The 12,365-nt window shown below is 37.3% G+C and overlaps 1 protein-coding gene across 2 annotated transcripts in view; it reads left to right on the forward strand.

Annotated features, from left to right (window-relative positions):
• The window catches only part of ATAD2 (ATPase family AAA domain containing 2), a 66,965-nt gene that overhangs the window by 12,622 nt on the left and 41,978 nt on the right, over positions 1 to 12,365 (forward strand). For both annotated transcript variants that reach the window (XM_040261871.1, XM_040261872.1), the window contains exons 3-8: positions 3,553 to 3,602; positions 5,302 to 5,467; positions 5,828 to 5,930; positions 6,462 to 6,549; positions 7,291 to 7,470; positions 8,706 to 8,823. In XM_040261871.1, coding sequence (XP_040117805.1) covers positions 3,553 to 3,602; positions 5,302 to 5,467; positions 5,828 to 5,930; positions 6,462 to 6,549; positions 7,291 to 7,470; positions 8,706 to 8,823 — 705 coding nt within the window. The remainder of the gene's footprint in view (positions 1 to 3,552; positions 3,603 to 5,301; positions 5,468 to 5,827; positions 5,931 to 6,461; positions 6,550 to 7,290; positions 7,471 to 8,705; positions 8,824 to 12,365) is intronic.

Consider the following 12,365-nt stretch of genomic DNA (forward strand, 5'->3'; position numbering starts at 1 on the left):
AATGGTAACTCTGTTTTAATGTTGAACTGCCAAACTGTTGTCCATAGCAGCTGTACCATTTTATATTCTCACCAGCACTGTATGAGGATCCGACTTTGTCTACATCCTCACAATACTTGTCATAGTTTTTCTCTTTGATTTTAGCGGGTATAAAGTATCTCGTGGTTCTGACTTGCCTGCCTTTGATGGTTAATAATGTTGAGTAATTTTTCTTGTGCTTGTTGGCTGGCTCTTTATATGTTTCCTGTGGAGGATAATTCCTATCTTTAAAAGAATTCCCTGTATTCAGATCATTATTGCAAAGGCTGTAATTTAGATAGATAACATCAGGATCTGTTTGTACAAGACTTACATAACATGGCCTATAGTATTTTTGAATTCTGCTTTATCTAGTTTTCCTATTTCTTACCAGGATGACTGTTTGCTATTGCCAGTTTGCCTGATTGTAGTAATTTTTTTATGTCTTTCTGTGTGTTTTTATCCACTAACCCTTTGTTTTCAGTCTATTTGGACTCAAAGACCAGGGAACCAAGGTTGTTAGAATAATACAGAAAGATTTGAGTAACTATGACTTGAGGGAAGACTATATATTTGTTTGGTCCTAAAGTTCTTAACTAGGGTCCGCTAATAGTGTTTTTTCAGGTGACATATGAAAACTCTGAAATAATGTTTTAAACTTACATGTGTATATGCAGTTTTCTAGGGAGAAAAGACCCATAGCTTTCATCATATTCTCAGGAATTGACAAAAGTCCAGACACCTGTTTTTGTAAATAGTTCCACTGGAACACAGCCATGCCCATTCATTCTGTCTAGGGCTGCATTCCTACTTCAATGAGTAGTTATGACAGCAACTGTACAGCTGACAAGCCAAAAATATTTATTATCTAGCTGTTTAAGAAAAGGTATAGCAACCCCTACAAGTAGGAAATTGCTTCCCTTCCCCTACAGACAAAAAAGAAAAAAGACACTGCTTTAGTCTTTGTATCCCTAGCATCTATTAGGGGGCCTTGTTTGTAGAAGTGTAGACCTACATGGTATGGAGAGAGGGGCTCTTCCATGAGGAGACTCTATGAACCTGTCAACAAACTAGCCCTTGATCTGTAGATGGATTGCTGAAGAGTGTTTCTTTTTGTTTTGTTCTTCATTCTTAAAGCATGTTCCAAAAGAGTTAAGGAAGTGTAATGATGACTTACATTGTTACGAAGATATGCGTGAGTTAGCTGGATAGATGGTTTAGAATAAGATGGTTTCATTTTAAAGTGTCCTATTTGAAATTCCAAGGGTATAACCAGCCCACTTGGAAAGAGCTTGATTTATAGGTTAATTAATGAAAGTAAAAGTCACACTGTCCCGTCCCGTCCGGCTCTTTGAGACTCCATGGACTATACAGTCCATAGAATTCTCCAGGCCAGAATACTAGAGTGGGAAGCCTTTCCCTTCTCCAGGGGATCTTCCCAACCCAGTGATCAAACCCAGGTCTCCCACGTTGCAGGCAGATTCTTTATCAACTGAGCCACAAGGGAAGCCCAAGAATACTGGAATGGGGAGCCTTTCCCTTCTCCAGGGGTTCTTCCTGACCTGGGAAATGAACCAGGGTCTCCTGCATTACAGGTGGATTCTTTACCAACTGAGCTATCAGGAAATATGTACCCTATCCAGGTATGGAAAATTGAATCCCTAAAAATAATGAATGAATGAGACTTACTTCTTTGTTTGCTTCAATGGGTTTGGGGAAAAATGAGAGGAAGATACTTTTTTTTAAAAGCCTTTGGAAGATGTTCTTTCCAATCCAGCAGATTCTGTATGTCAGTTTGTAGATGGGATATCTGATTCACAAATGTGACTGTTCTACCTGTGAAGGATAATGCATGTCGTGTGAAGATTGTAGCCAGCACATGTTCTTAGAGGAAAATTAACATGTCACTAATTTCTATGTGTTCTTAGGTCCTCAAGGATGTGGGACCACTATATTCTTGTTGTATAAAACACCTTGTCTTCCCTTTGCCCACTGCTCAGTTCAGTTATACCTAAATACTTAGGATAAGGATTTCATTTCATGTTTTAAGTAAGATACTATGGTTTGATTAATTCTGTTTAGCTAAGACTTAATGCATACAGTTGACCCTCTGTATCCGCTGATTCTGCATGTGCAGTTTCAGTCAACTGTGGATCAAAAATATTTTCCAACCAAAAATTCCAGAAAGTTCCAAAAAGCCAAACTTGAATTTACCACTCACTAACAACAATTTGTTGTGATCCACACAGTCAAAGGCTTTGGTGTGGTCAATAAAGCAGAAGTAGATGTTTTTCTGGAACTCTTGTTTTTTCTATGAGCCAATGGATGTTGGCAATTTAATCTCTGATTCCTCTGCCGTTTCTAAATCCGGCTTGAACATCTGGACGTTCTTGGTTCACAAACTGTTGAAGCCTTGCTTGGAGAATTTTGAGCATTACTTTGCTAGCATGTGAGATGACTGTAGCTGTGTGGTAGTTTGAATTCTTTGGCACTGCCTTTCTTTGGGATTGGAATGAAAACTGACCTTTTCCAGTCCTGTGGCCACTGCTGAGTTTTCCAAATTTGTTGGCATATTGAGTGCAGCACTTTCACAGCATCATCTTTTAGGATTTGAAATAGCTCAACTGGAATTCCATCACCTCCACTAGCTTTGTTCATAGTGATGCTTCTTAAGGCCCACTTGACTTCACATTCCAGGATGTCTGGCTCTAGGAGAGTGATCACACTATCATGGTTATCTGGGTCGTTGTAATCTTTTTTGTATAGTTCCTCTATATTCTTGCCACCTCTTCTTAGTATCTTCTGCTTCTGTTAGGTCCGTGCCATTTCTGTCCTTCATTGTGCCCATCTTTGCGTGAGGTGTTCCCTTGATATCTCCAGTCCCTTGGACTGCAAGGAGATCAAACCAGTCAATCCTAAAGGAAATCAGTCCTAAATATTCATTGGAAGGACTGATGCTGAAGCTCCAATACTTTGGCCACCTGATGGGAAGAACTGACTCCTTGGAAAAGACCCTGATGCTGGGAAAGATTGAATGCAGGAGGAGAAGGGGATGACAGGATGAGATGGTTGGATGGCATCACTGACTCAATGGACATGAGTTTGAGCAGGCTCCAGGAGTTGGTGATAGACAGGGAAACCTGGCGTGCTGCAGTCCATGGGGTTGCAAAGAGTTGGACACAACTGAGCGACTGAACTGAACAACTGTTTATGTAGCATTTACATTGTATTAGGTATTACAAATGATTTGGAGATGACAAAGTATACAAGAGGATGGACATGGGTTATATGCAAATTCTAAGAGGCTTAAGCATCCTTGGATTTTGGTATCCACGGGGGACCCTAGAACCAATCCCTTCCTCACACTCAGGGACAACTGTATATCATTGAATTTCACAACAGGGTTCTTAGCCTTTATTTAGCCATAACTTATATAAACATATTTTTCCATTGTCCTAGTTTATAATATTATGAAATACAGGATTTAAAATTATGTCAATTATCTTGAGTTATTTAATATATTTTTTAATATAGGCAGTTGGCCAGACAGCAGGCTGATAAAAAAAAAGAAGAATGCAAAGAAGGTAAGTAATGTTAAAGGCATTTAAAGTTTCTTAAATATTCAATTTTTGTTTACAAGCATACTGAGGTACATACAATAAACTGTCCATATTTAAAGTATACAGTTTGTTTAGTTTTGATGCAAGTGTATGCTGTCAAACCATCACCATGAGAAAGTAGTAAAGATAACCACCTCCCAGAATTTCCTCAGGCCCCATTATAATCGGTGCTGGCTTCCCCAGCTCCTCTCCATGCCTTCCATGCCCCAAGGTTCCTAAGTGGCCACCAATCTGCTTTCTGCCACTGTAGAGCAGTTTTGTATTTTCTACAGCTTTATATCAATGGAATTATACAGTATGTGTTCTTTTTGTCTGGCTTCTTTTATTCAGCATCCGTTCTTTGAGAATCATCCATAGAGTTGTTTTCTGTTGCTGAGTAGTAGTATTCCATTATATGGATATACCACAGTTTTTTTTCCTTAGCCTTCTTTTAATGTAATTGATATATAACTGTGTTAATTTAAGGAGGACAAGGAATGTTGATTTGATCCTTATATATTACAAAATGATAATTATCATGGTTTTAGCTAACACCTGCATCATATCATGTAATTACCATTTATCTTATTGCTGAGAACATTCAAGCTGCACTCTCTTAGCAACATTAAGTATCCAGTAGGACTTCCCTGGTGGCTCAGACGGTAAAGCTTCTGCCCACAATGCAGGAGACCTGGGTTCAATCCCTGGGTCGGGAATATCCCCTGGAGAAGGAAATGGCAACCCACTCCAGTACTATTGCCTGGAAAATTCCATGGACAGAGGAGCCTTGTAAACTAAAGTCCACAGGGTCGCAAAGAGTCGGGCACGACTGAGTGACGTCACTTCACAGTATTATTAACTATAATCAATCTGCTGTATGTTAGAGCTCCAGAACTTACTCATTTTGTGGCTGAAAATTTGTATTCTTTGACCAACAGTCTTCTCCTTTCTCTTACTCCCCACCTAGTCCTTTGTAACCATTATTGTAGTTTCTGTTCCTGGATCATACATATAAGTGATGTCATTTAGTATTTGTCTTTCTCTGACTTACTTCATTTAGCATAATGCCTTCAAGGTCCGTCCGTGTTACTGTCAATGACAGCATGTCCTGCTTCTTATGACTGAACACTGTTCTGTTGTGTGTATATTCCACATATTCTGTGGGGGATTTTTGTTTGTTTGTTGGGTTTGTTTTTGTGGGGGTGGTGGCATGCCACACAGCTTGTGAAATCTTAGCTTTCCAACCAGGGCTTGGGGATTGAACCCAGACCCTCACAGTAGAAGTGTGGAGTGATTACCACTGGACCACCAGGAAGTTCCCAGTCCCACATATTCTTTATCCATTCACCTCTTGGTGGACACTTAGGTTGTTTCTTGCAATTGGTCTGTCTGTCTTTTGATGGACATTTATTTTGGGTTGTTTCCATTTCGGGGGCTGTCACAAAACTGCTTTGAACACTATATACAAGTCTTTGTATTATTTATATATGTATGTTTTCTCTTGAGAGTGGTATGATCGGACTTTCGGTAGGTGTGTGTTGTTTATTTTTACGTAAGATAAGGGTAAGTTCAAGAAACTAAAACTTTGTTACATGAAAGTATAGCTCTTCAGTTGTTCACTTTAGAATTATTTTATAAATGCTGTTATTTCAAATCTTTCTGTTTTATGTACACATCTGTGAAGACAAAGCAATTGCAGTTACTCGGTCATTGAGGACTAGAAACATAGTTCAAAAAACAGAACACTTGCATGAAGAGAACGGTGATATTGAAGTTCGCCGGAGTTGTAGGATCAGAAGCCGCTACGGTAGTGTGAACCAGTCTGTACTGTTTGACAAACTTATAACAAAGTAAGTAAAACTCATTTAGATGAACATGATTTAGCTGACAAAAACTTTTCGTTGGGGACTAAATTTTGACTAGCATGAATGTTAAATGCATTCCGTTTATGTAAAGTATAAAGTGATCATTAGAGGACTTTGTAATAATTCTGTATGTGCATTTAACTATATTTGTATTGAAATTCTTACAAAGAATAGCTAAAACTTTTATAGTAGTAAATCAGTGCTTCTTATAAAGATATTTAAAATTCCAGCAGTTGAAGAATATAATGGAAGAAAAATTAAGTTTTTAAAAACATACTACTTTTTAAAATATATATATATTACTCTTTGACAATTTTAGCTTATGTTTGTATCATTTTTTTTAAGCACTGCTGAAGCTGTGCTTCAAAAAATGGATGATATGGAGAAGCAGCGTAGACGGCGAATGAGAAAACTTGAAGACTTGGAAGTATTTAATGAAACAGAAGAAGTAAATATATTCTTCCATTAAGGGGATGATTTCATAATTTCCAGTTTAACCTTTTTTCTGTGGTCCCTATCCTTTCTTTTGGTTAAATTATTCATTTTATTCAGCATTTATCAGTCACTAGAGTTATTACTTGGAGAAGGCAATGGCACCCCACTCCAGTACTCTTGCCTGGAAAATCCCATGGATGGAGGAGCCTGGAAGGCTGCAGTCCATGGGGTCGCTAAGAGTCGGACACGACTGAGTGACTTCACTTTCACTTTTCACTTTCATGCATTGGAGAAGGAAATGGCAACCCACTCCAGTGTTCTTGCCTGGAGAATCCCAGGGACGGCAGAGTCTGGTGGGCTGCCATCTATGGGGTCGCACAGAGTCAGATGCGACTGAAGCGACTTAGCAGCAGAGTTATTACTGGAGTTGTAAGAGTTTATAACTAGAAATATCTTCATTATTTAAGTAAGGTTGGAAGAACCTACTGGATTTATTTTAAATAAACATACTAAACAATAATGGATTTTATTTAAACATTTTTAGGGGAATCTTAACATGTACACAAGAGGAAAACAAAAAGATATTCAAAGAACTGATGAAGAAACAACTGACAATCAAGAAGGCAGTGTGGGTTAGTCTTTTCCTCTTGTTCTGTCTTCTGGGTTTGAATTTCAATGCTTTTTATTTAGTAGGATATAGTCTTTTTATTCAGAAGCTATAACATGTATGGTAATTTGTGATAAATTAGGGAGTTGGTCATAGTGTCAGAAAAAAGTGAAAGTAAGGGAGATAAAAGGATAATGTGTTTTGCTGGGAATATATTTGAAATAAACAACTCTAAAACAGATGAAACTGGTTTGCTTGTGTAATACATCTACAGATAACATGTCTACCTGTTTTAGTTAAAAGTTGATTAAAGTTAAGTTTTACTATTCTGCCATTAAATGCTCTATTACTGATCTATACCCTCATGCCAGGTTTTACTATTCTCTTTAGAACTTATTGCTGCAATTTCTTAGAAATTTTCTTGAATGAAAATTTGTTTTTGAAATGTGTTTTAAATGTTTGCTGAGGGTATTTTACATTATCTTTAAGTAGACTACATGTCATGTAACTCAGGGACAGAAGTTCACTATATTAATGAATTAGCAGTAATACTTTACCCTTTAGTTTGGTACTTAGTGACAGTGGCCTTTAAACTGCTTTTTTCTTTGCTCTAGTTATTTTTAATTCTATAGTTTTTTACTTCATTTTTCAAAATCTTTAGTCTTTAATGTTGCAGAATTAAAGATTCTTTGGACAGTCTAGAAGTAAATGAGTTTTAAAAGGAGGGTCTTTAGAAGCCTGAAAGTAAATGTTTCTTAATTTGTAGAGTCATCTGAAGAGGGTGAAGACCAAGAAGATGAAGATGATGATGGTGAAGATGAGGATGATGAAGAAGAGGAAGATGATGATGACGATGAAGATGAAGAGGACGTTGAAGAAGATAATCAGAAGCGATACTATCTTAGACAAAGAAAGGCTACTGTTTACTATCAGGCTCCATTGGAAAGTAAGACATATCTATTAATGTTTTTTCCAGGAGAATATATAGTTAGGTTACCTTTATCTTTACTGCCTTTCCATTGTCATTCTTATTTTTCAAGTTTTCATTTTACGGAATACTCATGGCTGTTGTTTTTCGTAACTTACCCAAAATGTGCAGGAAGTTATTTCTTTTTCTTTTCCTTCTTGGTGTGTGTGTATATATATATATTTTAAATTTTATTGGAGTATAGTTACTTTACAATGTTATGTTTCTTCTGTATAGCAGAGTGAATCAATTATACATATATCCCTTCTGTTTTAGATCTCCTTCTCATTTAGGTCACCACAGAGCACTGGGTATAGAGTTCCCTGTGCTATGCGTAATTTCTCATGAGTCATCGATTTTATGCATAGTAGTGTATGTATGTCAGTCCCAATCTCCCAGTTCATCCCACCATCACCTGCTTACTCCCTGGTATCCATGAGTTCGCTCTCTATATCTGTATCTCTGTTTCTGCTTTGCAAATAAGTTCATCTGTACTACTTTTCTTGATAAGCAATAAGCAATTTTATACGATATTTCTTTTTCTCTTTCCGACTTAAGATGTTACATCTTCTAAAAATTAAATGTTAGCCTTGACCAAAGCAAATAATTGGGTGACTTTAAAATTTCATGTCTGTCTTTAGTTATTTTAGCTTTCACAGTTTTGTACTTAATTTATAAGTTTGTATAAATAGGACCACTTTTGACTGATGTTAAAGTTGTACCTCAACACTTTAAAGTATATATATGTATGTCTATGTGTGTGTGTGTGTGTGTGTGTGTACATATATATGTGTGTGTGTATATATGTATGACTGATAATCAGCCATTATGCATCAGTATAATCATAATGGTTGTTTGTGGTCAGAGTATGTTCTTGTTGGTTATTGTCTGTCCTGCACACATACATTCAGTAGCAGCCTTGCAGGCGTAAATGATTTAAACCACAAACAGTAAAATATACTCTAGTAGATACATGCTATTAATAGTATTTTCATGGAAGGAAGGGCATGGCAACCCACTCCAGTATTCTTGCCTGGAGAATCCCATGGACAGAGGAGCCTGGTGGGTTACAGTCCATAGGGTTGCAAAGAGTTGGACATGACTGAAGCCATTTAGCATGTGCACATGCAAAGCACCTTTGTAAGTATTTAGATGAAGAGCAAAATTGTGTTTATACATATTTAAATGTCATGTACATATAATTTTTTTCTTAGAACCTCGTCATCAGAGAAAGCCCAAAATATTTTATACTGGCCCAGCTTCTCCTGCGAGACCAAGATACCGATTGTCTTCTGCGGGACCAAGAAGTCCTTATTGTAAACGAATGAACAGGTTTGGTTCTGAAATAGTGATTGATTTATGATATGATTGTGGCTGTATTAGAGTAGAATTCTAGAGCCTTAAGATTGGGTGTATCAGGATGGAATTCTAGAATTGTGTATTTTGGAGAGTTAGCCCTGTGTCTTCAGGGCTTTACTACTTCAGGCTCCACAACTACTGACTGGTTTTCAGTTTGCTTTCACTGATAGGAATTATTAATAACTGCCATGGTAAGGTAGTTTATTCACCTGTTCCACAGTAATAATAGAGAGCTACTTTCACTTCGGTGTTTACTGTATTCCTGGCTTGGGGTAAGCATTTTCATAGACTGTCTCATTTAATTTTCACATTAAGTTAGAGTATAGGTTTAGTCTTGTGATAGTCTTTACATACTATCCCAGACATATTTTCTTAACCATGACAAATTCTAAGTTACATAGCTTTCAGACTTCTTACGACTCTGCCCGTCTTTTTTTGGCAGATTTGTTTTTCTTACATAGTAGGAAACATTAATTTTCTTTGACTATTAAGATTATTTGTGGGTTTCTTTTCCTTCTGCGTCCTATCGCTTGTCTGTCTGTCATATTTAAGTCTGAAGAGGTAATTCTTATTAATTCTTCATTCTCCTGAGTAATAGAAGATTTTCTGATGCAGTAGAATTTTCTGGGTAATAGTAGCATTATAGTAGTTCATGAATGAGGAAGCTTATAAGGGAAGCCTGAAAAGGCAGGACACGAGTAGAATTTCATATTTTTCATAATTACATTTTTAGAGTTTCAAAATCATAAGTACACATTCTGGATTTCTTGTTTCTTCATCCCTTTTCATACAACCACAGCCCAGAAGGATAGAGGATGAGAAAGACAACCTGTCGGAGCTGCCAGAGATAAATTGCACTTGAAAGGTGCCCATACTGTCGGTACTTTTCATAGGCCCTGTAGGATATTGTTAAAGACCAGTATTTTGATAGTGAAATTTAATGATCCTCAGAAAAGGAGAGTAAAGTATAGTATGCACTGGAATCCTCATTAGCATAGTATCCAGGGTGGCTGCCTGACTCACAGGACAGGCCTCTGTTTGAGCCAACAGAAGTGAGAGGGTAGCAGTTACTTTGAAATTTAATTTCTTCTCCCATATTTAATGGGTTTATACTTCTGGGAATAACATGACTGTTGACTGACGACCTCTGTAGTCACCAGCTTGCAGTGGGTAGCAGGTGGGTCTTTCCTTTTTATTGCCACTTTGGTGCTGGAGTTCCCTTATTTAGTTCACAGGGTATACTCTTCTCTATGCAGAGTGTCTTATGTTACTGTGTAACTTCTCGGGTACAGGATTTTCCCCCCTCCTATTATTTAACAAATATTGGAGTACTACTGTGTGCCAAATACTATGGATATAAAAATGGCTCAGCCAGAATTCCTGCCCTTGGATCTCAGACTAGTGGTGGATTCTGACACATTTGAAGTATGAAGCAAGAGATTTAGCTGTTCCATGAGTTACATTAGTGACCTTTGTATTGGTTTTGATAACTCCCTTTAAACTTTTTCATTTTGATAACAACTTTATTGTGATATAATTCACATACCATATAGCTTACCCATTTAAAGTGTACAATTCCTGCCTTAAAAAATAACCCTGTACTCTTCAGTTATCACTCCAATACCTCCAGCTCTAAGCTACCACTAGTCTACTGTCTGTCTCTATAGATTCTGGGTATTTCATATGAGTCGAATTTTTTGTGACTGGCTTCTTTTGCTTATTAAAACAGTTTCAAGGTTCATCTACATTGTAGTATATATCAGTACTTCATTCTTTTTTTTTTTTAATAAATTTTTTTTTATTAAAAGTTTTTTCCCCAATTTTTGGCTCTGCTGGGTCTTCGTTCCTGCCCGTGGGCTTTCTCTGGTCGTGGTGCCTGGGCTTCTCACTGTGGCGGCTTCTCTTGCTGTGGAGCACAGGCTCTAGGCTCATGGGCTGCAGTAGTTGCAGCACGAGGGCTCAGCAGTTGTGGAGCGTGGGCTGTGTTGCTTTGCAGCATGTGGACTCTTCCCAGATCTGGGATTGAACCCATGTCCCCTAAATTGGCAGGTGAATTTTTTTTTCCAATTGTTCTTGTTTATCTCACAAGACCTCAGAAAATTGAAGCAACACTTATGCTTATCCCTACCTAGGTGAATCTTTGGTCAAAGGCAAAATTCATTTTCAAGAGAAACAAGAATGGCCGGCAAATTCTTAACTATTGGACCACCAGGGAAGTCCTACTTCATCCCTTTTTATTGGCAAATAAAGATTCCTTTGTATAAATGTACCATATTTTATCCCTTTATTAGTTGATGTACATTTGGGTTGCTTCTACTTTTTTGGCTATTATGAGTAATTCTGTTAGGAACATTCCACGTGTAACTTTGTGTGGACATGTTTTGGTTTCTCCTGGATATATACCTGGAAATGAAATTGCTGGATCAGATACTAGCTATATTGAATGTTTTGAGGAATTGCCAGATTATGTTTCCAAAATGGTTGCTGCACTTTACATTCCCACAGTGTACTAGAATTTCAGTTTCTCTACACCTTTACCAGATGTTTTGAATGTAGCCCTTTATAAACCCTTTTTTTCTCTGAATTTTCTATGCCAGGATGGAGTTAACATCTCATTTCTTCTGACAGCTTTAATGGTAGTCATTTTGCTTAGCTTTTTCACTTTTTCTTGAAGAGATCAACCTCTGTTTATAGTTCCTATCCTGCTTAGGCACAGAAACAATACACAAATCCGAAGAATCGTTGGAACTTTGCTCTTAGTGAAACTTGGAACCACCATGCAGGATCTTCCAAGGGTCTCTTGGCATACTTACAGTACAGCAGAGCTTCAGAAATGCTGCCTTAAATTAGGATTTTTCTTTCTTGCTTGTGATTGCTAACCTCTCATCATCTAAGGTTTATTCTCTACCCTCAGTTTGCAGTTTCTGAAACAAACCTACTACCTTTAAACAAGAAGGTAACATAAATAGCACAATTGCTTCACTTATGTTTCAAAGTGTACCTTACTGGTTGTCGAGGAACTAGAACTGACCTCTCTAGAAGTTCTAGTTGGATTCATAGTGCAGGGCCAGTGCTGTCTGTGTCAGATTTTCAAAACTTAGTAAAATGGGAAGAAAGAAAAAGAGTGAACGTGGGTTATATGTGTTTAGAATTTTTTTCAACTGAAATAGACTTTCTGCAGTGTAGTGTAATTTTGAAGAGCTAGGACTGCCTAGATTGTGAATTCACTTCTACCAGTTAACTTATTAGTGATCTCTTCCAAGTTACTTAACCTATCCATGCTTAACTTTGTGATCTGTAGAATGCAGACAATAACATCTATTTCACAGTACTGCAGATTAGATGAGATAATACATGTAAATCACTTAAAATAGTGCCTGGCATATGTTAAGTACTATATGCATTTGTTACTGCACTTTAATGGTTAAAGGTAATCCCTACTTTGCAAATCAGACATTGGAAACTGTGTCAGTACACAAGAATTTGCAGTTTGCTTACAACTTTTTTGATTTATG

The sequence above is a fragment of the Oryx dammah genome, unplaced genomic scaffold (genome assembly GCF_014754425.2).
Source record: "Oryx dammah isolate SB20612 unplaced genomic scaffold, SCBI_Odam_1.1 HiC_scaffold_19, whole genome shotgun sequence".
Lineage (NCBI taxonomy): Eukaryota > Metazoa > Chordata > Mammalia > Artiodactyla > Bovidae > Oryx > Oryx dammah.